The following is a 22,413-nucleotide window of genomic DNA, read 5'->3' on the forward strand; positions in this document are numbered from 1 at the left end:
GCACAGATAGCCCTCGAGTAGCTTTGTGCGAAATTCAAAAACAAACTGTTCCTTTTAAAACGTTTGTTGATCAGACGTAACGAATTCTTTCAGGCCGACTTACCGACTTTCGTGACGCTGGGAAGAACATTTCTTTTCTGGTTGTGTGGAATTCATGGCTGCAAGTTGATACTTTCTTCTTCATCACGTGAGTATTAAATTCTATTATTGTTGTTTCAAATGCTGTCGTTTAAAGCACAGCAGACACCTAAACTTAACGATAAATAAAAACTTAATTTTTGACAGACTTTTAATTTAGAAATTCAAATATAAACAGTATTTGTTTAACTACAAACGACATGACCGTGTTTCAGATATTTACCGAGGCTCGGCATGACCAAGCGTGTTAAGGCGTTCGACTCGTAATCAAGGGTTGCGGGTTCGAATCACCTTCGCACCAAACATACTCACCCTTTCAGCCGTAGGTGCGTTATAATGTGACGGTCAATCCCACTATTCGTTTGTAAAAGAGTAGCCCAAGAGTTGGTGATGGGTGGTGATGACTAGCTGCCTTCCCTCTAGTCTTACACTGCTAAATTAGGGACAGCTGGCACAGATAGCCCTCGAGTAGCTTTGTGCGAAATAAAAAAAAACAAACATTAATTTTCCTGTCCACAGACATTAGGCCTATTATAGTGTTAACTGCATTTTATTATATAGTCCAATTGGAATTTTCAATAATTAAAAGTGTATGATGATAGTATTCGACCACACCATGTTAATCATATCCATGCCCACTTACAGACATATAATAGTAATGTTATATATAATTTTGAAAATTCCTAAGGAATTATATGTTCAGTACAGTGCAATAGGCTTAACACTAACGTCTTATGACAATTAATTATTTATAATCATGTTTTCCACTTGAAATAGTTCTTTTGTTATTTTGTGGCGCCTTTGGTAGTTGTTTTGGTTTAAAATGCTTAATTTCTTATTGGCTACAATTTTGATGTATGATACCTATTCACAGATGTTTCTCGAAAGGCATGACCTTAGTGTTGATCCCCGTGACTTCAATGATCTTGTCATAGCGTAGGCTTAGAACACGTCACTCCACAATATAAATAATTATTTTCCTGTATTTTTCCTTATCTGATTATTTTCCTGTAGAGGAACTTCTAATGAACTTAATTATTTGCAATAAAAAACACAATAGTCCAATAATCCAGATGGAGAAAAAATCCTGTTTTTTTTTCTCTTTATTCATCGCACGTCGAAGAAAGGGTATAAACAAAAATACATCAAATAAAACACAATCCAGGTGTTGTTGTTGCTTGTTTTGTTTTTTAATCCTAGTTTAATTCGAATCATATATTCATGGAAAGTTGAAGCAGTGTGACGTATTCAATCTTGTTTTTAAAAAAATGTAGTCTTGTCTCAGTTAGGTAGAACCGAAACTACTGGTGTTGTAAGTAAGGTAGCACGTGGCGGAATCCTGTTGATGACGTTTATGTGTCAAGGCCGCGATTGTTGTGCAGTGAATGTTCTGTGCTTTGATGCGTACATTTTAGATTATTTGATTCCAAATAGAAGGAAAGTTTGTTTGTTTCTGAATTTCGCACAAAGCTACTGAAGGGCTATCTGTGCTAGCCGTCCCTAATTTAGCAGTGTAAGACTAGAGGGAAGGCAGCTAGTCATCACCACCCACCGCCAACTCTTGGGCTACTCTTGTACTAACGAATAGTGGGATTGACCGTCACATTATAACGCCCCACGACTGAAAGGGCGAGCATGTTTGGCGTGACGGGGATGCGAACCCACGACCCTCAGATTACGAGTCGCACGCCTTAACACGCTTGGCCATGCCGGGCCAGGAGGAAAGTAAAGGTTCTTCACATCCTCTATATTATGGGTATCAACACAAAGTCACACACATATATAGTTTTATTGTTTCAACAAAATGTCCTTCACGTCCACTATATTATTGGTGCTAACAAAAACTCGTACACATTCGTAATACCAATTTTTCAGTAATGAAAAAAAACACAATCGTTCTTAAGATGTACTTGAAACTATATTGTATATCGATCAATGTATCAGTAACATATTGTTGAAACTATATTGTATATCGATCAATGTATCAGTAAAATATTGTTGAAACTATATTGTATATCGATCAATGTATCAGTAAAATATTGTTGAAAATATATTGTATATCGATCAATGTATCAGTAAAATATTGTTGAAAATATATTGTAAGGTATAAGAACTGAAGTTAACAAAGCCATATAAAAAAGCAGAATGCATTTGGTGTTCTCAGTTTTTGAATGTTATTAGAATTTTCATAATATCTGATAATTTGATACTTCTGTGTTTGAAGAATCTATAAAGCATTTACACTTGTATCCATTTACACACCCTGTTAGGAGTATCGTAACTTCATTATGTATCTTTCACATAATGATCTTCTGTTGGTTTAGAACAGTTAATTATTTAGAGTGTGCATTGAATATGTTTAATATTGTTCATTCAGACTTCGTTTCAGGTTCGCGGTTTTCTAAATCTCGTGAATTCTCGAACTCTTTACGTTATTTGAGCCAGGCGTGACCTATAGTTTAACGTTCCGTACTGTGAATCCAAGGATAAATGGTTCGCATCAAGATGCCCACCGGTGGCATCGCGTTATATTTGCGGAATTACAATGCAAAAAACCGGTTTCTATACTTGTGGTAGAAAGATCACAAAAAAACAATCGCATCCAGTTAACACACAAAAATTGTGTTAAACATTGTGGGGCCAGTGTTAATTCCAAACGAGTGAAGGTGGGATTCCATTATTTGATTGGAGGGATCTAAGCCTTAGTAAAGATTGCTATTGACTATCTACCATCTTCCAGTCTGTCGGTCTAAAATCGGTGACGGTTAGCACAGATGGTCCTTGTGTATCTCTGCGCGAAACAAACAAGTAAGTCTTCAACTTCAACTTGATAAACCAGCAGAAAGTTTATTATTAAGGACAGAGTATTACGTTTGAAACTTGTCGGGAGGAACTTCAACGATTTCTAGATTTTCTGAGACCAAGTTCTTTTGGTTCGGTTTGAGCTTCGCGCGAGACTACACTACGGCTATCTGAGCTAGCCGTTTAAGATTTAGCAATGAAAGACTAGAGGGAAGGCAGCTAATCATCACCACCTACCTCCAATTCATGGGCAACTTTTTTACCAACGGATAGTGGGATTGAACGTCACATCATAATGCCTCCACGACTGAGATAGATAGAATTCGAACCTGCGACCCTCATGTTACGAGTCAAGCACAAGTTATTTTATAAGAACAGAGCCCCTACATATTCTTCCAAACAGTTAAATCATGTAAATTCGTTGATGGCAAATTATTTCTCACATTCTTGTTTGTTTGTCTTGGAGCAAAACCACATTGGGCTGTTTGCTGTGTCCGTCCCATTTTAGGGTTGTATGTCCGTAAACTTACCGCTATCCTACGATCTTCAAATGGACAAAAAATTTACAATAAATTCAAACATCTAATTTCTAGCGTTACATATTTTCCAGTCAGGACTGAAACAAACTTATTTGTTTTTTTGTTTTTTTTTTACATTAGTGACTAGTTATAGATCCAAGTACCAGCACACTAATGATGCGAGTCTGTACTAACAATAACTACCTCCAACGTTTTAGCACAGTTCTTGCGCTTTCTTTCTGTACATGTTTTTTCTCTCCCATCAAATGTTTAACGTTTGAAACATGCTTTCCATTGATACAGATTCACACTAGGCGTAGTTTTGAGCATCTTTCCAAAAGTATTGGCTGTGTGTTGAAACGTACAAGTTCGGTAGTTCACACACGTTTATTCCTTTTCCAATAACTGTTGACCCAAAAACAAGACAATGCTGTTAATAGAGCAGTTGATTGGTTTGTTTTGAATTTTCGCACTAAGCTACTCGCGAGCTATCTGCGCTAGTTGTCCATAATTTAGTAGTGTAACACCAGAAGGAAGGCAGTTAGTCATCATCACTCACCGCCAACTCTTGGAATACTCTTTTACCAACGAATAGCGGGATTGACCGTCACATTATAACGCTTCCTCAGATCACGAGTCGAACGCCGTGACCACTTGGCCACGCCGGGCTAAGAGTAGTTGAATTCGTTTTGGTAAAAATTCTATAACATACTTAGCCATATGTGTTATAAGATTTTTTTCAGAATTTTACTTACAAAAAACGGTATGTCTACGGATATACAACGCTAAATTCAGGGCTCGATTCCCCTCGGTAGGCTCAGCAGATAGCCTGATGTGGCTTTGCTATAAGAAAAACACACACTCACACACTTACAAAAATTACATCAAAATTTTCACAAGTATGAGGAGACACAGAATAATATTTTTTTTAAACATTTACAAGGGAAACGAAACTAGAGAGGTATTTATTACGAAAGAAGAAACATAAGCTTATATCTAAAAAAATGTAAATTAATAAATACATTAGACTGGTTGTTTCTCATGAGGGAGTATTGTTATTTTTGTTTAAAACTAATACATTTGGTGTCCATATAAGACCATTAGTTTCAAATATTGATACTTCTAACCGTAAATGGTCAAGGTGGTGGAGTTAAAACTGAATCAAGGTATGCTCCTGCTTGGGACAAGTTATTTTTGTGGTCTTGATTTTGTTTGAATTTCGCGCAAAGCTACTCGAGGGCTATCTGCGTTAGCCATACCTAATTTAGTAGTGTAAGACCAGAGGGAAGGCAGCTAGTCATCACCACCAACTCTTGGGCTACTTTTTTACCAACAAATAGTGGGATTAAGCGTCACTTTATAACGTTCCCAAGGCTGAAAAGGCGAGCATGTTTGATGCGACGGGGATTTTGTGGTCTTATGCAAGATGTTGGATATAGAAAGTCGTACAGACTCAGAACCACTGTTTTATAACAGGTGTGTAGACGACCTGTAATATTCAGTCACTAGATCAGTGACCGAGTTTTTGAAATGTTTGTTTAACAAGCACAAATGAATAAAACTTGCTGTTTCACATGAGTAAAAATCCATTTTGTTATTTTACTATATTATTTGGAAGTTAATTAACGAAGTTGTTTAAATATTGATGCTTTCCACCCAACCACCGCGGCTCGGCGATAAGTCCGAATATTTATTGCAATAATTAAACGGGTTTTGATACCCGTAGTGGGCATAGCATAGGTAGCCCATTGAGTATCTTAGCAATAAACAAATTAATAGTAATAGATTTCAAAAGTTTATGATCACTTAAAGGAAAGTTATTTGAATTTTTTTGTTAATCGTGGTTACAAAACTTTAACAATTTGTACTTAGTTGTAAGATGTAGTACCAAACTACTTTTGATACGTATAGTTTAATAACATACTGCTGTAGTATCAATAAAAGGTTAACTGCTACACTGACCACCCCTGCAGTTCTCTATGTTTGACCTGCCTAAGTAACTAGATGTACCTCTGCAGGGTCCCCCAAAGTGTTCTAGTTCGAAATTAAATACAACCAAAATTAAGAGCAACAATTTTTTTGGAGTTCGTATGTCATGCTGTGTTGTAGCCTGCAGAGTGCATAATTATTCTCGTGATTCATGGCATACGCAAATTTCATTAACGTCACGACAGTACAAAATGCAACATTAAGCGTCCATTACGCGATGTCATTTTAATATCTACTAACTGACCGACAGGCAACACCCTACTGCGAGTGGTTAAAACAGGTGTTTCCTCCAGGCAGCATTCGCGCACCTTTTAGGTAATTCAATGCTGATAGTGTTCCATGTAAGATTCAACAGTTACAGTAGATTAAATGAAAGTCATTATCAATCCCAGACAAAGTATATTAAAAGAAATTGTATCTGTGCTTCGCTACAAAGTATTTTTCATTTTAAGAACATGATATCTAAAAATGACGAATAACTTGTCATCTCTACTATTAAAGGTGGACAGAACACAGATAGCTAATTCTACAGCATAACACTAGAATCAACAAACGTGCGTGTCCTGATCGTGAGGAATATGATGACTTTACCTAAGGATTCATTAAAAAATTAAAAACATTTTTCAACTGAATGAAAATTTAGTGACAACCCTCTGACAGCTAGTCTAGCAGAGGATTAGTAACAGTTGAGGATTCTTGTGGTCTAAAATTTGTTTTAAGATAAAGCAAAACTTTGGCGATGACACTTTTATTTCTTTGTTTTTTAATTTTGCACAACGTTACACGAGGGCTATCTGTGCTAGCAATCCCTAATTTAGCAGTGTGAGACTAGAGCGAAGGCAGCTAGTCATCACTACCAACCGCCAACTCTTGGACTACTCTTTTATCAGATAATAGTGGGATTGACTGTACCATTATAATGCCCCCACGGCTGAAAGAGCAAGCATGTTTGGTGTGATGGGGATTCAAACCCTCGATCCTAATATTGTGAGTCGAGCGTCCTAGCTAGCTGGCCAAATCACAAACAAGGGAACTGACTTGGAAAAAATCAAGTTGTAGGCCTTTCCCTTTTCCAAATAAATATAAACCCACCTACAGTGATGACAAACAACCTACTTTTGGAGAATAAAGTCTGTAAATGACTGGAATTGGTATCGTGAAAACATTTATTGCGAATAATCGTACCTGATGACGACAGAAGCTTGTCAAAACTTCATGTAATTACCAGTTGTAATAACGTTTATTTCATTATCCGTTCAAACCGTCACCAAACTTTATTATACATCCAGTCAATTAACGTCTCTTTATCGTTGTATGAAAGTAATTAACATGTAAAAATTATAATAATTTCATTTAAGTATACTGGTTTCTCAAATAAAATAATTTTAAGACACGAGATTGAGTTATCGTGCTGGTAATTCGATTGTTTTCATGTTTCATCCTTTTATAAGGCACGTAAGATAAAACGTCGCTATTTAACTTATTTATATTTTTTGAAAGTAAGATTAAATTTTTATTTTTAGTGGAGTGACCCTGACTTACACAACGCTAAGAAAGCTGGAAAGAACTAATGGCCGTTTGGATCTTGTGAGATATGTAGTACACCGTTACTGGAGGTAAGTCCGTTCCTATCGAGGTGTTACTGAGGCAAGTGTTGACTGTAAGTAGTGAGGCTAGTGTTATTGGAAGTTAAAGAAAGCGCAGATAAAGTGACTTATCCGTTAGGAAGCATTTATTGCTGTAGTTAAAACGTGTCTCGTAGAGAATGTGTCTTATTATTACTAAAGTTTTTGTGTTTTTTTTTTAAATATGTCACCGTCCATACTTAGGTATATACTGTTACTGATGATAAAGACGTTTACTGTTACTGATGGCGTCATAACCCATGCAGTTACTACGGGTAACAGGAATATATCTGTTGGGTAGTTTATCCTTAATGACAAAAAAATATAACGTTTCTGAAATAAAACATACTTTTGATAAAGGTAAATGTGATTATTGTGAAATACCGAATGTTTAAAGGATTTATCACCATTTGCTCCTGGAGAAAAAGTTCGAAAGTTCTCGGGTTATATATTTTTTGTAGTGACCCGATATGGCCAGGTGGTTAGACCGTTTGACTCGTAATCTCCGTCACACCAAATACGCTCGTCGTATCAGCTGTGGAGGCGTTATAAAGTGACGGTCAATCTCACTATCTGTTAGTTAAAGAGTAGCCCAAGAGTTGGTGGTGGGTGGTGATGACTAGCTGCCTTCCCTCTAGTCTTACACTGCTAACTAAAGAACGGCTAGCGCAGATAGCCCTCGTATAGCTTTGCGCGAAATGCAGGACAAACAATTTTTCGTAGTGTTTAACATTAATGGAAGTAAACGTGATTGTATCTAATGTTATCGACATTAAACGTGGTCTTTTTAATGTGTGTAAATGTGATCGGTTCATAATAAGTTGTTACGTTCCTAAAGGTAAATGTAATTGGCTCACAGTAAGTCATTATGTTAGTAGATGTAAATGTGATTGGTTCATAGTAAGTCATTAAGTTACTAAAGGTAAATATGATTGGCTCATAGTAAATGTCACATTTTAACAGGTGTGATTACTGATCGTTTTAACATATGGTATTAGGGATATCTTTAACAGATGTAAAGAGTAATCTGTTTAACATGTGTGATTACTTATCATTTTAATAGGTATTATTACTTATCTTTTTAACATGTGTGATTACTAATCTCTGTGATAAGTGTGACGTTTTTAAGTGTTTCTACTGTGAACTCTCAGATTACACTTCACTTATGATAATACTGATTATATGATTGGTTTAGGATGTAGTAATAAAACTCTATATGGTTGATTTAGAGTGTAGTAATGAAGCTCAAACTGTGATATAATTAATTTAGGATAGGGCAATAAATTATTTGGTTATACTTCACATTTGGGATATGATAATAAAAGTATAGCCATTGGTAGTAGTTTAAAACAAAGTTCCTAACTGTTAACACACATGCTACAAAACTGTGGACTCTGTGGTGAGACCCTTTTTTGAAACTATATATGTAAAGACGGCTGGTTTCTTTGTGAACCTGACGATGACCGAAGAAAGTCGAAACGTTGTTCGCTCCTCTACATAGTGTTTTCTCTATCCATACCAGCCGTTTTTACATATATATTTCTCTATAAGTCGGTTTTCTCGACATCACTGAATTTTTTGAAACTGTTTTTCCATTCTTTAAATGTTTCAACGGTGTTCATTTCACAAATGAATATAATGTTTTGTAATTACCAACTACTTTTACAGTTTACAAAGAATATATACTACACAACATAACAATATGATAGTCGAAAACAACTTTTGACAAACTAGACATAATTTATTACTTTGTTTGTAAAAATCTATCGCGAATTTTTTTAAATATAATTTCCTGATATTTGGAGTCATTAAGAAAATGAAACGCGAAGCTTTATCTTGTTATATTTTTGTCTCTTTCAATCTGAGTTACTGTATATTTTAGGTTAACTCCGCCACTGATGCTAGTCATATCATTTATGTTCCTGCTTCCACTGATATCTTCTGGGCCGTTTTGGACTAAGTTTGTAGAACCGCAAATACAAAACTGTAGAGACACCTGGTGGGCAAACATGTTTTATTTTACTAACTTCATCGGATCAGAAAAACAGGTAAGGAATATTTATTATTCTTCCTGTATAGGTACATTTTCTAATGTCCTTCTTATAACACACAAAACTTTAAAAGATTATGAAAGCCTTATGAAAGCACGTGGTTTGAGTTACTTGAAATTAATAACATAATCACACTGATAATTAACTTTCAACAAGTACAACTAGCAATGGAACATCCAATAAATCCACAGTTTTCAACTATAATAGATCACGTGATGTATTGTAAAGGCTATCAAATGTTTGTAAGGCTATCTACTTAAAAACTTTCCTCTGATAGAAATAAATGACCTATATTTGATCCCTAAAACAATATTAAAAGACTTGAGAGCTACCTAGGACTAGCATAACCGAACATAGAGCACTCAAACATTTACGACTGTCTGATAAATTTCACATTAGATTATATTTCAAAGCTTATAAGAGGCTTAAAAAATACATTATGTATATATATAATACTACAATTTACAGATTTAAATATTTACATAATAACTGTTTCCTTGAGAAATAAACACAGATTCTGTATCCCTGATAACAACATAATATGTACAGTAATGTACATATTATGATAACTAATATATGTTTAATAATGAAATGTTATATTATCTGATGACTGGTACTTTGACTACTACTGTTTTCACTTCTTGTAAATTCGCTCCCTGAAATAATTTATTAACGTCGACTAACAATCAATAATTAGAAGTGATGGAAGTTATGAGTAAAAAACTCATCTTATTTTCCGGACTATATCTAGCAAAAACGAACTTAGGTTACGTTAAATTTTGGAGTGCCAAGATATACTTTGTGACTATTACAAGAAGTGAATTTACAAGGAGTTAAATTACCGAGAGTGATTCTCTGATGATCATATTTTCTGTATTTATTGTACTCGATTATAAGACAGAAAAGTACATTGTATATAAAGTAATTAATATCCTTTAGTTATATGACTGTTTAGTTTTATTTATCTAACAGAAAAAAATAACAAACAAGCCCTTTCGACGTAATAGCTATGAACCCTTGATCGTTTGTGAGTCAACTAAGTTTGGTATGGATTTCGCGCTAAACTACACGAGGGATCTCTACGCTAGCCGTCCGTAATTTAGCAGTGTAAGACTGGAGAGAAGGCAGCTAGTCATTACTACCCATCGCCAACTCTTGGTCTACTCTTTTACCAATGAATAGTGGGAGTGACCGTAATATTATAATGCTCCCCAAGGCTTAGATGGCAAGCATGTTTGATGTGACGGGGATTCGAACCCGCGACCCTCGGATTACGAGTGGAGTTCCTTAACTACCTGGCCATGCCGGGCCCGAATCAACTGGGCCTGCAGATATTTTATAAAAGGACGGATTTGGTGGTTTAACATTGTTATAGTGGCAGTTAATTGTACAGATGCTATTCATCATCTTCTTCTGAAAAAAATGGATAATTATCAGCACGCTTTGCATGTTATGATTTTCCATCCAAAATGGAATTACATTTCTCTCACCAGAAGTTTGTGACGTTATGTATAGGATGCGTATGATATGCACAGTTGAACATAATTTTTTTTTTTTTTTGGAATTTCGCACAAAGCTACTTGAGGGCTATCTGTGCTAGCCGTCCCTAATTTAGCAGTGTAAGACTAGAGGGAAGGCAGCTAGTCATCACCACCCACCGCCAACTCTTGGGCTACTCTTTTACCAACGAAAAGTGGGATTGACCGAAACATTATAACGCCCCCACGGCTGGGAGGGTGAGCATGTTTGGCGCGAGTCGGGCGCGAACCCGCGACCCTCAGATTACGAAGCGCACGCCTTAACGCGCTAGGCCATGCCAGGCCTGAACATAATTAGTATATTTATTATCAATTACGGGCCCGTTTCACGTATCTTGTTTGAGAAAATACGACGAACGTTTTGGCACATTTTACACATGCTGTTCTTCCTGATAAAAAACAATATAAAGACAATAGCTTGATCTCTACAATCTAGTTCATTTATTCAATGTGCAGACGAGATACATTATGGACCTTAACACACATAAACTGAGTTGTCCAACTGGTTTTTCGTGTTTGGGAAGTTTCCAATACTTTGAAAGGACGGACGAGCATTTTAACTAAATGAAGTTTGTCCTTTCAAAGTATTGGAAACTTCCCAAACACGAAAAACCAGGTGGACAACTCAGTTTATGTGTGTTAAGGTCCATAATGTATCTCGTCTGCACATTGAATAAGTGAACTAGATTGTAGAGGTCAAGCTATTATTCTTTGTGTTCTCTAACTAGATCTTAGAGGTTAAGCTATGCTTCGTTGTGTTCTCTAATTATATCTTAAAGATTAAGCTATGCTTCGTTGTGTTCTATAAATAGATCGCAGAGGTCAAGCTATGTTTCTTTGTGTTCTCTAAATAGATCGTAGAGGTTAAGCTATGCTTTTTTGTGTTATCTAATTATATCGTAAAGGTTAAGCTATGTTTCATTGTGTTCTATAAATAAATCGTAGAGGTTAAGCTATGTTCTCTGTGTTTTCTAACTATATCGTAAAGGTCAAGCTGTGCTTCGTTGTGTTCCTGAACAGTGAAATCATTAGGTTTGCTACGTCTACTGCGCGTGGACTTTAGTATGAATTATAGTACCACAGGTGGAACGATTATCAGGGATGATATCAAGAACACAATTTTGGTGGACCTGATTCAGTTTTGAATTTTGTCACATATCGCAAAGCTCGTTTAAATGTTTTTTTAATCAGAATTACCTGTGTGTATTTCCTCTTTCTGTACTTAGTAGGTTTAATGTTTCCACCAATAAGAAATCACAATATATAATTATTAACATACCACTAACATGCCCTTGAAAGCCATGTTCATCAAATTATTAACATACCACACCATGTTAAAAAACAATTCCTTGAACTGACCAAGGAATAGGATAGAGTCAATCATATTTTACCCATGTGCATCAACAACTTAATCCACTAAGTGATGTTAGAAAACTTGATGCTTAACTGCCTGAGAAAATGAATCGGATCCATAACATCTTCACCCATTCACTCCAACATCCTACCCAACTCTCCAATGCTAGAAAGCTAGTTGTTCAAATGCCTGGAGAACTGGATCGGATCCATCATATCTTTACCTACTTTATTCATGTCAGAGGAATCCTTACTCTCTGATGAATGTCTTTTCGGCTAAATGGGGTCAGCCCACTATGGATTTGGAGATAATTATGGTTTCCGATTTTATCTAGTGATATATTTTCAATGAAACCAACCTATTAACGTATTAATAAAGTTAAAGTATTATTTAATTGCGGTTCTGTTGTTTCTTCGGTTGAGAGATTGGTTAACTATCAATATGGTTTCCATATTTTACGAAGTAGCTTTTATTGGCCTTAGAGCATCCATTCGAAAATGCCAATATTTGATACAATATTTACAATAAGTTATAGTGACGAGAAAAAAAAGAAAGAAAGAGTCATCCAGCAGGTAAAAATAAAATGACAATACTACATTCGATAATTTAAGGCAGTCAGAGAAATATATTATTTGTATTTGAATAAATTAGAATCATGTGTCATGTATCATTCTGAACATTGATATGCATTAAGCTTATCTAATGATATTTAATTTTTATTTCAGTGTATTACACCATATTGGTATCTGGCAGCTGATATGCAACTATATCTGATATCACCAATCGTTCTTGTTTCTTTCTACAGGTGAGATATGTCTGTGTGTGATCATGCATCTTTCATACAAGGTGCGGTTTAATAAAAAGTGGTTATACGTATTTATAATATTAGAATAACGTTGTAATACAAGTATTATCTCAGGACATTTGTTCCCCAAGAGGGTCGGCAGTAAATATCGAGGTTCGATTCCCTGCGATGTACATAACAGATAGCCTAGTGTAGCTTTAGTCTAAATCCAAGAACAACAACAGTGTAAGACGTTTAATGAGAGTATGATATTAAACAATAAATTATAAATATAAATATTGTTACTTTTTACTACTTATATAAGTTTATATTTTTATGTATATCGGTGGTTATTATTCGTATTATTTTTGAAACTGTGATTAAATACATTTATGAATTATAATAATGTATATGTGAACGAAACGCTAGACAACACTTGTCTTCTATTTCGTTATTTGTGACTAAACAGATTAATAAGTCCACAATAATCTACGTGCGAACGATATGCCAGACAACGCTTGTCATATATTTCCCGATTCATAAAATTTATGCAAAACATGTTTGGAGAAACTTGCAGTGTAAAGTTTTACTAATGAAGCCAGTTATTTGTATATTACTTACAGGTGGCCTCGAATTGGAATGTGCCTTACTATATTCGGTGTATTAGCATCTTGTATTAGTGTTGGAGCAGTCACATACTGGATGGACTTTACCCCATCGATAGTGTTTTTCGACGTTGAGTAAGATTCAGCTGTAATTCAATTTATGAATAGTTTTATGCCATTTCCAAAGTTTCTACTTTTTTCAGCACTTAAAAATATAACAGGCATAACTGAATAATCTGTTATATTTTAATGTAAGTTTTTAAAACAAAGTAGCAGTGAAGTATTGAAGCTGTAGGTTTAAATTAGCTTTAATTTGTTTCGTTTTTAAGACCGACCAGAAAAGCGTATGAAATGCCATAAATATAATTTAACAGCTAAAACCTAATGACTTTCGATTCTTATAAAGTTTGCAACTTATAAAAACCTTTAAAATGATATATCACTTTTGTTTAAAATTAATAATTCTTCTCTGACGATTTCAGAAGAGTAAGAGATATGAACGACTACATTCATTATATGCCTTACATCCATTTGAGTCCATACTGTATTGGATTGACTATGGGCTATATATTGCTGAAATATAAAAATGTCAAGATGAAACCCGTGAGTAAATTAAAAAGTTAGACTTAGAATTCATGCTATTTAAAAATATGTAATTTAGGCTTAATCTTGATGTTATTTAAAAGTGTGTCGACTTAGGCTTAATATTGATGCTAGTTATAAGCGTATCGACTTAGGCTTAATGTTGACGCTAGTTAAAGTGTATCGACTTAGGCTTAATGTTGACGCAAGTTAACAGTGTAATGACTTAGGCTTAATCTTGATGCTACTTAAAATGTGTAGACTTGGGTTTAATTAGTAAAAGTAATGAATCTGAAGGCAAGAGTTACAAAACTCATGCAATACGAATTAGAAGATCCATGTTTATAGCTCGATCTGTCTGGTCGCTCGTTTTTCTGTATTATTCATTTGTACTCCTTGATATGATTCAGAAATGAATGGAAAAGTACAATAATGAAAATTACTTCCCTCACAATGAGATAGAATAATGTTTATACCCTCAACAGGGTTTAACATGTATTCCAAAATCTAAATATCTGTTCTCAAATGCTGAATAAACAGGTAACTAAGATGCTTATTTGTCTATGGCGTAGTTAAACGTAGAGAGAGATGCAGATTGAAAATTAAAATTATTCATTTCATATTTGAAACTTTGTAGTTGCTGGTCATGGAAAACGAAAAAGTATATTAGAATAAACTTTTAACTAACAATGAAACGATAACAAAGAGGTAAAAATATTCTATTAGTAAAATGTTGTAAATTAGTTGAAATGTTTTTGTTATGCATCACACAGCCATAAACATTTTTTTTTCTTATGTCCCCGAAAAGCACTGAAGTCTTTGTATAAGAACATAGACGTTACGCAGTCTACCAATACAGCTGGTAATGACGAGAAACCCTCTTGAAATAAAAATATATTTTTAAGGTACAGAACAGTGTTTAGACCTTATTTTAATTAAAGTGCTAATACCCATACAGGCCGTCTTTAGATTACGTATTCACGATTAAACATCATATATTAAAGACAAGTTTTCAGCACTAACAATTATTTTCCTTAGGCTACTGTCATTATGGGATGGATAGTCACTACGATTTCATGCGCAGCAGTGATATTTGAGCTTATGACTGGATAAACGGTGTTACACCAAATGTAGTTATTGGACTTCTTTACGCATCTGTTCATAGATCTGTATTCGCCTTAGGCTTGGCTTGGATAACCTTTGCTTCTGTGAACGGCTATGGAGGTACGTGAAACACTAATACGTCTCTTACACCTGCATTAGATACCGTGTCTGTAATTTTTGTCTTTTGTCATATCAATATTTATTTGAATATTTTAATATGAAAAATACACCCACGTATTAAAACATTACACTAACGGAGTAATTTGCTTTAGATTTATCTGTGTGACTTAGTCAAATTATATCGGATTGATTGAAGTGCAGTAACCTATATTTACCTCAAACAAATAAACATAAAAGCATACATAATTTAATGTCCATAATTTAAAAAAAGGAAAGCAGCGTTTATGGAATATTGACAAAAATAATGAAATGTGAATAAGTGATCGTCGAATTTTGTTTCTAAATAAATCGAATATAAGTGAAAACAGAAAATAAAGTCACTTAAGAACTTGGAACTTAAATACAACCGGAGACTCACTGAGGAAAGCTAATTAACATAATAGCAAAGAAATATAATCGTCTTTCGTGTATAGCCCCTATTGGCTCAGCGGTCAGTCACCAGCTTACAACGCTAAAACTCGAGTTGCGATGCCCGTTAAGGGCAGGGCACACATTTACAGACATCTCACTGTGTTACTTTGACTTAGTAATTACCATTCAATATCAGACCTTCATATATAATTCAGAACAATGGACTGGTCTCGTTAAATTATGCTTGGAATTTACCAATTGAAGAAAACAAAAATACAAGCTAGTACATAGAGCGTACGGTTGTAATTTTGAATATATTCTTCTATTAGTGTTACCAATAGGCTCTTCGTAAGCCATTTCGAATTTCATAATTTATTTTCTTACTCAAATCATTGCTGCTACTATGTAACTGCAAATTTCCATCCTGTCTGTAAACTTAAACATAAGACATTTGTCACTAGTTTTCTTCTCTATGTATTTAATAATATCAGTTAGGTTTTGTATTCTCTGTTGTTGTTGTTTTCTTTTTTAGAAACATGTCTATCTCGAATTAAAAACAAGGTGTTTTAATTTGTTTCCACATCATCTATTGACTCGTTATATCAATTCACTAAATGACTTTCAGAATATACGGAACTAAAATATTACTTCTCAGCATGTAGCAGAACATAAAACATATTTCTGCAACAATTAATATTGCCTACACAGACTTACTGTCGTAAAAAAATCTAGTTTCAATACTCGTAGTGGACAAAGTAAAAATAGTCCATTGTGTAGCTCTGTGTTCAAAATAATACAAACTGTTTATCTTCTCCAGTTCCAGCAACCATATCCTCATTTGTGGTTATCCGTTCTGTTTCTGATACTTTTAACATTAGAATTGTAGCAACTAAATTGGTTATTGGTTCTTTAAATCTGACAGAGTTGTCTTTGAAACTATTATTTAACATGTTTCGCTCCGAATGTCCTTTTCCCGATTTTCTCGATTCCCTCGCTACTCTATCAACTTCTCTTTTTACAAGGTTCCTCACCCCTATGCGAGTTAGGTTTAAACAATGTTTAATTATTACTTTTAGAGATTTACTAAAAATCTTACTGCCAAAGCTACCTAAGTGGAGTTTACTGTTTGAAGCGTATTATTCATCCCTTAAAAAAATATTTTATAGGTTCAACCATTTCACCTGTCGCACCAAGCACAACACTGATATCGGTACTCTTGATATATAGCCTGGGTGCACATCAAAATTTGCAGTTTATTTGTTTAATTACATGCACATGTTTTTATGATATTATATTTCTCTCAAATTATGTATCAATATTTTACTGATAACTTAAATATTTATTAAAAAGTACTATATTTCCGTTAGATGGCGCTTTAAACGATATAATATTGTTACTACACTTTTTTTTTTTTTTCTAACGATTCTACAAATGTGTTGTTGAATCTTGTAACATCTTGCCAGTTAAAGGCTATGGCAACAAAGTCAGTTGTTTGTGTCGATGAATACAGGAATTAGTGTTTTCGTGTAAAAATAACGCCTTGAAATTTTCTCAGAGTTTGTGCTTGTTGGTTTCTAGGGCTCGACAGAAAATTAAAAACGCATTTCTCTGATTGGTAGTCTCAAACATCCGGAGAGTGGTGTATTACATTTTCAACAGCAATAACCGGTATTCTCATTACTTGCTATCTACAATACTGCAAACAACACTAAAGTACGCAGGTAACTGAAGATATCGAATGAAATAGTTTTACCGTTCCTCTGAGTTTGAATTATATGTGTTTATTAGCCGAATCTGTGTATTAGTCATGCATAATTGATATTTTATCAGGTCCTGTGAACGCCTTCTTATCGTGGAAACCTTTTGTAGTCCTTGGCCGACTTACCTATATGACTTATTTACTGCACCTTTTGGTAATATTCGTCGTTGTAGGTTCGTGGAAAGAAAGGCAGCTATTTAGTCAGTTTGAACAGGTAAGAAGCAATTATATTAAATAAATTACCTTCAAAGATTTAGAACATGTTATCTTAACAAATGACTCAAAGCTGCACCCCGCCCCCTGGTGGCTCAGCAGTAAGTCTGAGGGCTTATAGCGCTAAATCTTAGGACATTTAATATAATCTGTTTTAAAATCTAACTTAACGGTACCTTGTGTCAGAGGTACGTTTAAGGACTTACAATGCTAAAGTTCCATTCTCACAGTGTACAAAGCAAATACCCCAGTGTGACTTTGCGCTAAAACAAACACACTAAATTCACGTAAAATATTCAGCCTGACTGATATCAAAAATATTTTCTTTACTTGGTGAGAACATTTGAGATGTTTTTCACACGTCTTGAGTAATTCGAGTTTATTTTCACAAATATTAAATGTTTATTTATACAGATTCTAGTCACTTAAGGAATGTCATAGAACACAGTATTGGACGGCAGAAAACGTACGGACTTAAAATGCTAAGGTTCGATTCTCGCAGTGGACAAAGCAGATATTACTCGGAAACGAAAAGTGAGCAACAACACATAGAATCCGTTGGTTTAGTGAACAATATTGTGGTTTAGGTTTCGGTAGAACAACACAAATATCTTACAACTCAACGTCAAATATGCAATTAGATTTGAAGATCAAAATATTTGATAATCGTAAAAATTTCACACGAAATGGCCTGTCATGACACATACACAAATTCTAGCCCAGTGTTACGTTTTTAGCCCTATGTTTTCTACTCTTGTTTTAAGGAAAGTAGATGTCTATTCCAAATAAGATTGTTTGTTTATTAAATTTCGCGCAAATCCAACACAGATCTAACTGTGTAGCCATCACTAATTTTGAAAGACACACTTGAAGAAATATAGGTAATCGACAGCAGACCCAGCATGGCCAGTTGGTTACGACGCCCGACTCGCAATCTGAAGATCGAGGGAGGGCTATCTGCGCTAGACGTCCCTAATTTATCAATCCGTGATGACGAGAAAACCCACTTGTAGAGAAAATTATATATTTAAAATCGGCTGGTATGGGTAGAGAGAGCACTAATAGAGAAGCGAACAACGTTTCGACCTTCTTCGGTCATCGTCAGGTTCACAATGACCTAAGAAGATCGAAACGTTGTTCGCTTCTCTATTAGTGCCTTCTCTACCCATACCAGCCGTTTTCAAATATAACACCTAATTTATCAGTGTAAGACTATAGGGAAGGCAGCCAGTCATCACCACCCACCGCCAATTCTTATGCTACTCTTTAACAAACGGACAATGGTATTGACCATAAAATTATAACGCATCCGTGGCTGAAAAGGTTAGCATGTTTGGTGTGACGGGGATTCGAATTCACGACCTTCAGATTGCTAGTCGAGTGCCCTACCTACCGGCTCTAACACGTAACTAAATGAGTAAACTTTATTCCATGAAATATTTTAAAAAAGGTCCGAGCGTGGCCTGGTGAATCCGAGTATTCATAGCACCTTGGGGTCGGACACGCATATAAAAAAACGATCAAATCTTACTGTTCTAGGGGTGCCAGTGGGTGCCTTACCTCTAGTCCATAAGCTCAACAGTATCGAAATTAGGGTGGGTTATGCTCAACTATGCTTAGGTCTACAGGAAAATTCTGAGAAACCAAACTTTCGAAGAACTTATTCAAATTCAAACCGTAGTTTTCAGATATGAGTTAATGTCTTTGTTTCACATAATTCTGATTGAACGTTTCATATTTGAATCAACACAACCAGAGAGGAGTCACAGTTCTAGGTGAAAAATTAGTGCTAAGAAAGTATTAAATAGATAAAAATAGTAGTGTTTACAAATAGTTAATACGTGGTTTGTTCATTACGAGAACAAAAGAATGTCGTATGTTTACTCACAGGCATAACTTTTATATTAGTGGACTCGATAATGTAAGAACACTAAGGAACGTATCATATCCATGCCCTCTAAACTGAATGTTTGTAACACAAAAATCATATTTTATTACCCGTAGTGGGCACAGCACAGATAGCCCATTGTGTAGATCCCTATTCAACAACAAACAGATATACATCAGATAACTAATTTAATTATAAATAGCAAAAGTGTAATAGCATCTTTTCATACCTTAACGATGTCACAACAGTTTGTTCCGAAAACGTTTTTAATGACATGAAGTGTAGTGTTCTGGTGTAATGCTACCTTTAAAGTAAATTATTTTGTAATATGTTTTTCTTTAGGCCTGCAAGTTTCTGGTCTACCTCGTGATATCAATGGGACTTGCTTTTATTGGCCACCTTATTCTGGAAATTCCTTTCACCAAACTGGAACGTTTCATTCTTCCACAGCCGAAACCTTCGAAACCCGTTTCAAACGGCTCATTGGTTAAACAAGTTAGTGAACTCAACGGAAATGATTTAGCACCAATCACTGAAAACCGACGTTCTAGCGATGTTGAAATTGTCTCAAAGTTATGAAGATTTATAAAATTTGCAATTTTGGTAAATGTATCAAAATTTGCTGTTAGAACACCTGCTTGGCATCACAAAATGAAATATTGCCTCATTCAGTTTTCTTTACATATGGGTAAGATGTCCCCTACCAATAACATGTGAGTCAGTGAATTAGAAAAGATGATCCTACCAATAGCATATCAGTCAATCAGTTAGGAAAGACGATTCAACCAATAGTATGTCAGTTATGAAAGATGATTCAACCAATAGTATGTCAGTTATGAAAGATGATTCAACCAATAGTATGTCAGTTAGGAAAGATTATTCTACCAATAGCATGCCAATCCTTCAGTTAAGATAGGTTATTCCAAAGTACAATGTAAAATGTCTGATAAATATTCAACCATTATATAACAGTTCTTTTAGGTTATAAATATATTAATTAATGCATTTTTATAACTGAATGGGAAGTGTAAGATGTTAGGGTGATTTTGGATAAAACTCTCGTATAACCTTAACATTAGCTTCAGGCATGTTTCGAAGTGAATACTGGAGAGACTTTAAAATATAATCACTTTATAGAATTTAGGATTAATATTCCTTCATTAAGAAATAAATAACTCATAAAAATACTATATTAAATATGTATATACCATTGGTTGCCCTATAGATCAAAGCAGACACAAGAAAAAAGACATGTATTGAATGTCCTTGATGCAAGCAAAAGTCTCGTCAAATAAACTTGGGGACAGTTTATATTTTGTCTTTAATCTGGCGATCACCTGGAGTAGCTCTCATAGATATTATTATTATACCAGTGTACTATATCTTGACACGGCAGTGTATCTATACACTCGCTTGTCTGAGAGTCAGGGATGGTTCTTTACCGATTCATTGTGTAGTGCAGTTCGTATGAGGGAGTGAGGACCTTTCCACTCGTCTCCACGTGTGGAGATTGTTTAAGGTAAGTAATAAACTCATAAAGCTGATTAGTCAGTCGTAAAACCAGGTTGGGAGGACTTGTTCCTCTGCTTGAGAGCATTACGGTTACAAGTGGTCGTTTGAAAGCTCCACATATACTAAAGGTGTTTTATGCCATAATAACGCGAAACTGAAGCTTCTAGATGGTGATTAATTAGATTATATATGTAGTATTGTTAATGCGGTCGCTCAATATAGCGACTGAAAAGCGCCATCTTTGATGTCAAGACCCAATATAGCCACGAATCAACATGTCTAACACTGAATGGTTCCATCTTTGATGTAGATACTCGCTATAGCCACGAATCAACGTGTCTAACTCTGAAAGGTCGCCATCCTGATAAATAAATAATGTAACTTCTGATCTTAAAGTTCAAAGATCAAACATACCTAGCTCCCAAACCCGCAGTCCACAGTATCTAAATCCAATGTCATCAGAACTTTATATACCACTTGTAACCTGAACGTTATGCGTATCTGGGAACGTCTCATAAAACACACGATTAATCAAAAACAACTTAATAAATTTGTGAAATAAAAACTTCAAGAAAAACTGCTATGACAAATATGTTAATATTAGTTAGTTTAAACTATATCATACTTGTATGAATACCAAAGCATACAGTTAAGTTTCAGAGTACATGTTTTTCTTCTTACACTAACGTATGCGTTTTTTGTACCTACATACCATATATGTATTTGCACGGTGGGGTTAAAATTAATATAGAACTGATATTAAAGAAATTATTACGAAACCATTTTACAGCAATTTAACTGTTGTTTGTTTCAGAGTAGGACATTAGAAATTCAACCGTATGGTCACTTTTTACCCTACTTGTACATATAGAGTACACATTCAGTATTGCAACACACGATGCTAAAGCGTTTACATTTAAAGTTGTAAAACCTGACATGTCGTGGATGACGGAAACCGATAGCAAGAAGTAGACTTGATAATATGTATTCGTGTAACAATATGTAACAATACATTTGATTTGTCTGTCAAAGTTTTAATTTGCAAGATGCTTCATTATTTAATAGGAAAACCGGTTTCAGTTTGACACACACACATTTTCGTAAATTATTATTTGGCCCAATTTTGTGCTCAATCGATCTGCAAAGTAGAAACTTTGTAAACACTATATTGGTTCTTGATACAAAAATATAACGAAAGCTAATTCACATGAGAACGAGGGAAGACATTTTCTTTTTACTATGCTTGCCCCTCCTTGGTAGATCAGTGGTAAGTCTGAGGATTCATACTCCTAAAAATTTGGTCTCGATACTCGTGGTGGGCACAGCACAGACGGGCAACTGTGTAGCTTTGCGTTTACCAACAAACAAACACTTTACGGTGCATGTAAATATATTTCATTTTTTTACGGCAGGGTAATTC

General features: G+C 34.9%; 2 protein-coding genes across 2 annotated transcripts in view; both read left to right on the forward strand.

The window, feature by feature from the left end:
* LOC143228860 (nose resistant to fluoxetine protein 6-like) overlaps positions 1-13,991 on the forward strand; it is a 61,197-nt gene extending 47,206 nt beyond the window's left edge. The window contains exons 6-10 of the mRNA XM_076460261.1: positions 94-187; positions 6,971-7,063; positions 8,955-9,120; positions 12,741-13,539; positions 13,887-13,991. Of these exons, the coding sequence (XP_076316376.1) occupies positions 94-187; positions 6,971-7,063; positions 8,955-9,120; positions 12,741-12,824 (437 nt within the window). The 3' untranslated portion in view covers positions 12,825-13,539; positions 13,887-13,991. The remainder of the gene's footprint in view (positions 1-93; positions 188-6,970; positions 7,064-8,954; positions 9,121-12,740; positions 13,540-13,886) is intronic.
* A 3,037-nt stretch (positions 13,992-17,028) lies between these two features.
* On the forward strand, positions 17,029-20,792 carry LOC143228863 (uncharacterized). The gene is made up of 3 exons (XM_076460268.1): positions 17,029-17,342; positions 17,452-17,594; positions 19,824-20,792. The coding sequence occupies exons 2-3, from the start codon at positions 17,511-17,513 to the stop codon at positions 20,058-20,060; spliced, it is 321 nt and encodes a 106-aa protein (XP_076316383.1). The 5' UTR covers positions 17,029-17,342; positions 17,452-17,510; the 3' UTR covers positions 20,061-20,792.
* The last annotated feature ends 1,621 nt before the right edge of the window (positions 20,793-22,413 follow it).

The sequence above is a fragment of the Tachypleus tridentatus genome, chromosome 10, assembly GCF_004210375.1.
Source record: "Tachypleus tridentatus isolate NWPU-2018 chromosome 10, ASM421037v1, whole genome shotgun sequence".
In the NCBI taxonomy this organism is placed as follows: domain Eukaryota; kingdom Metazoa; phylum Arthropoda; class Merostomata; order Xiphosura; family Limulidae; genus Tachypleus; species Tachypleus tridentatus.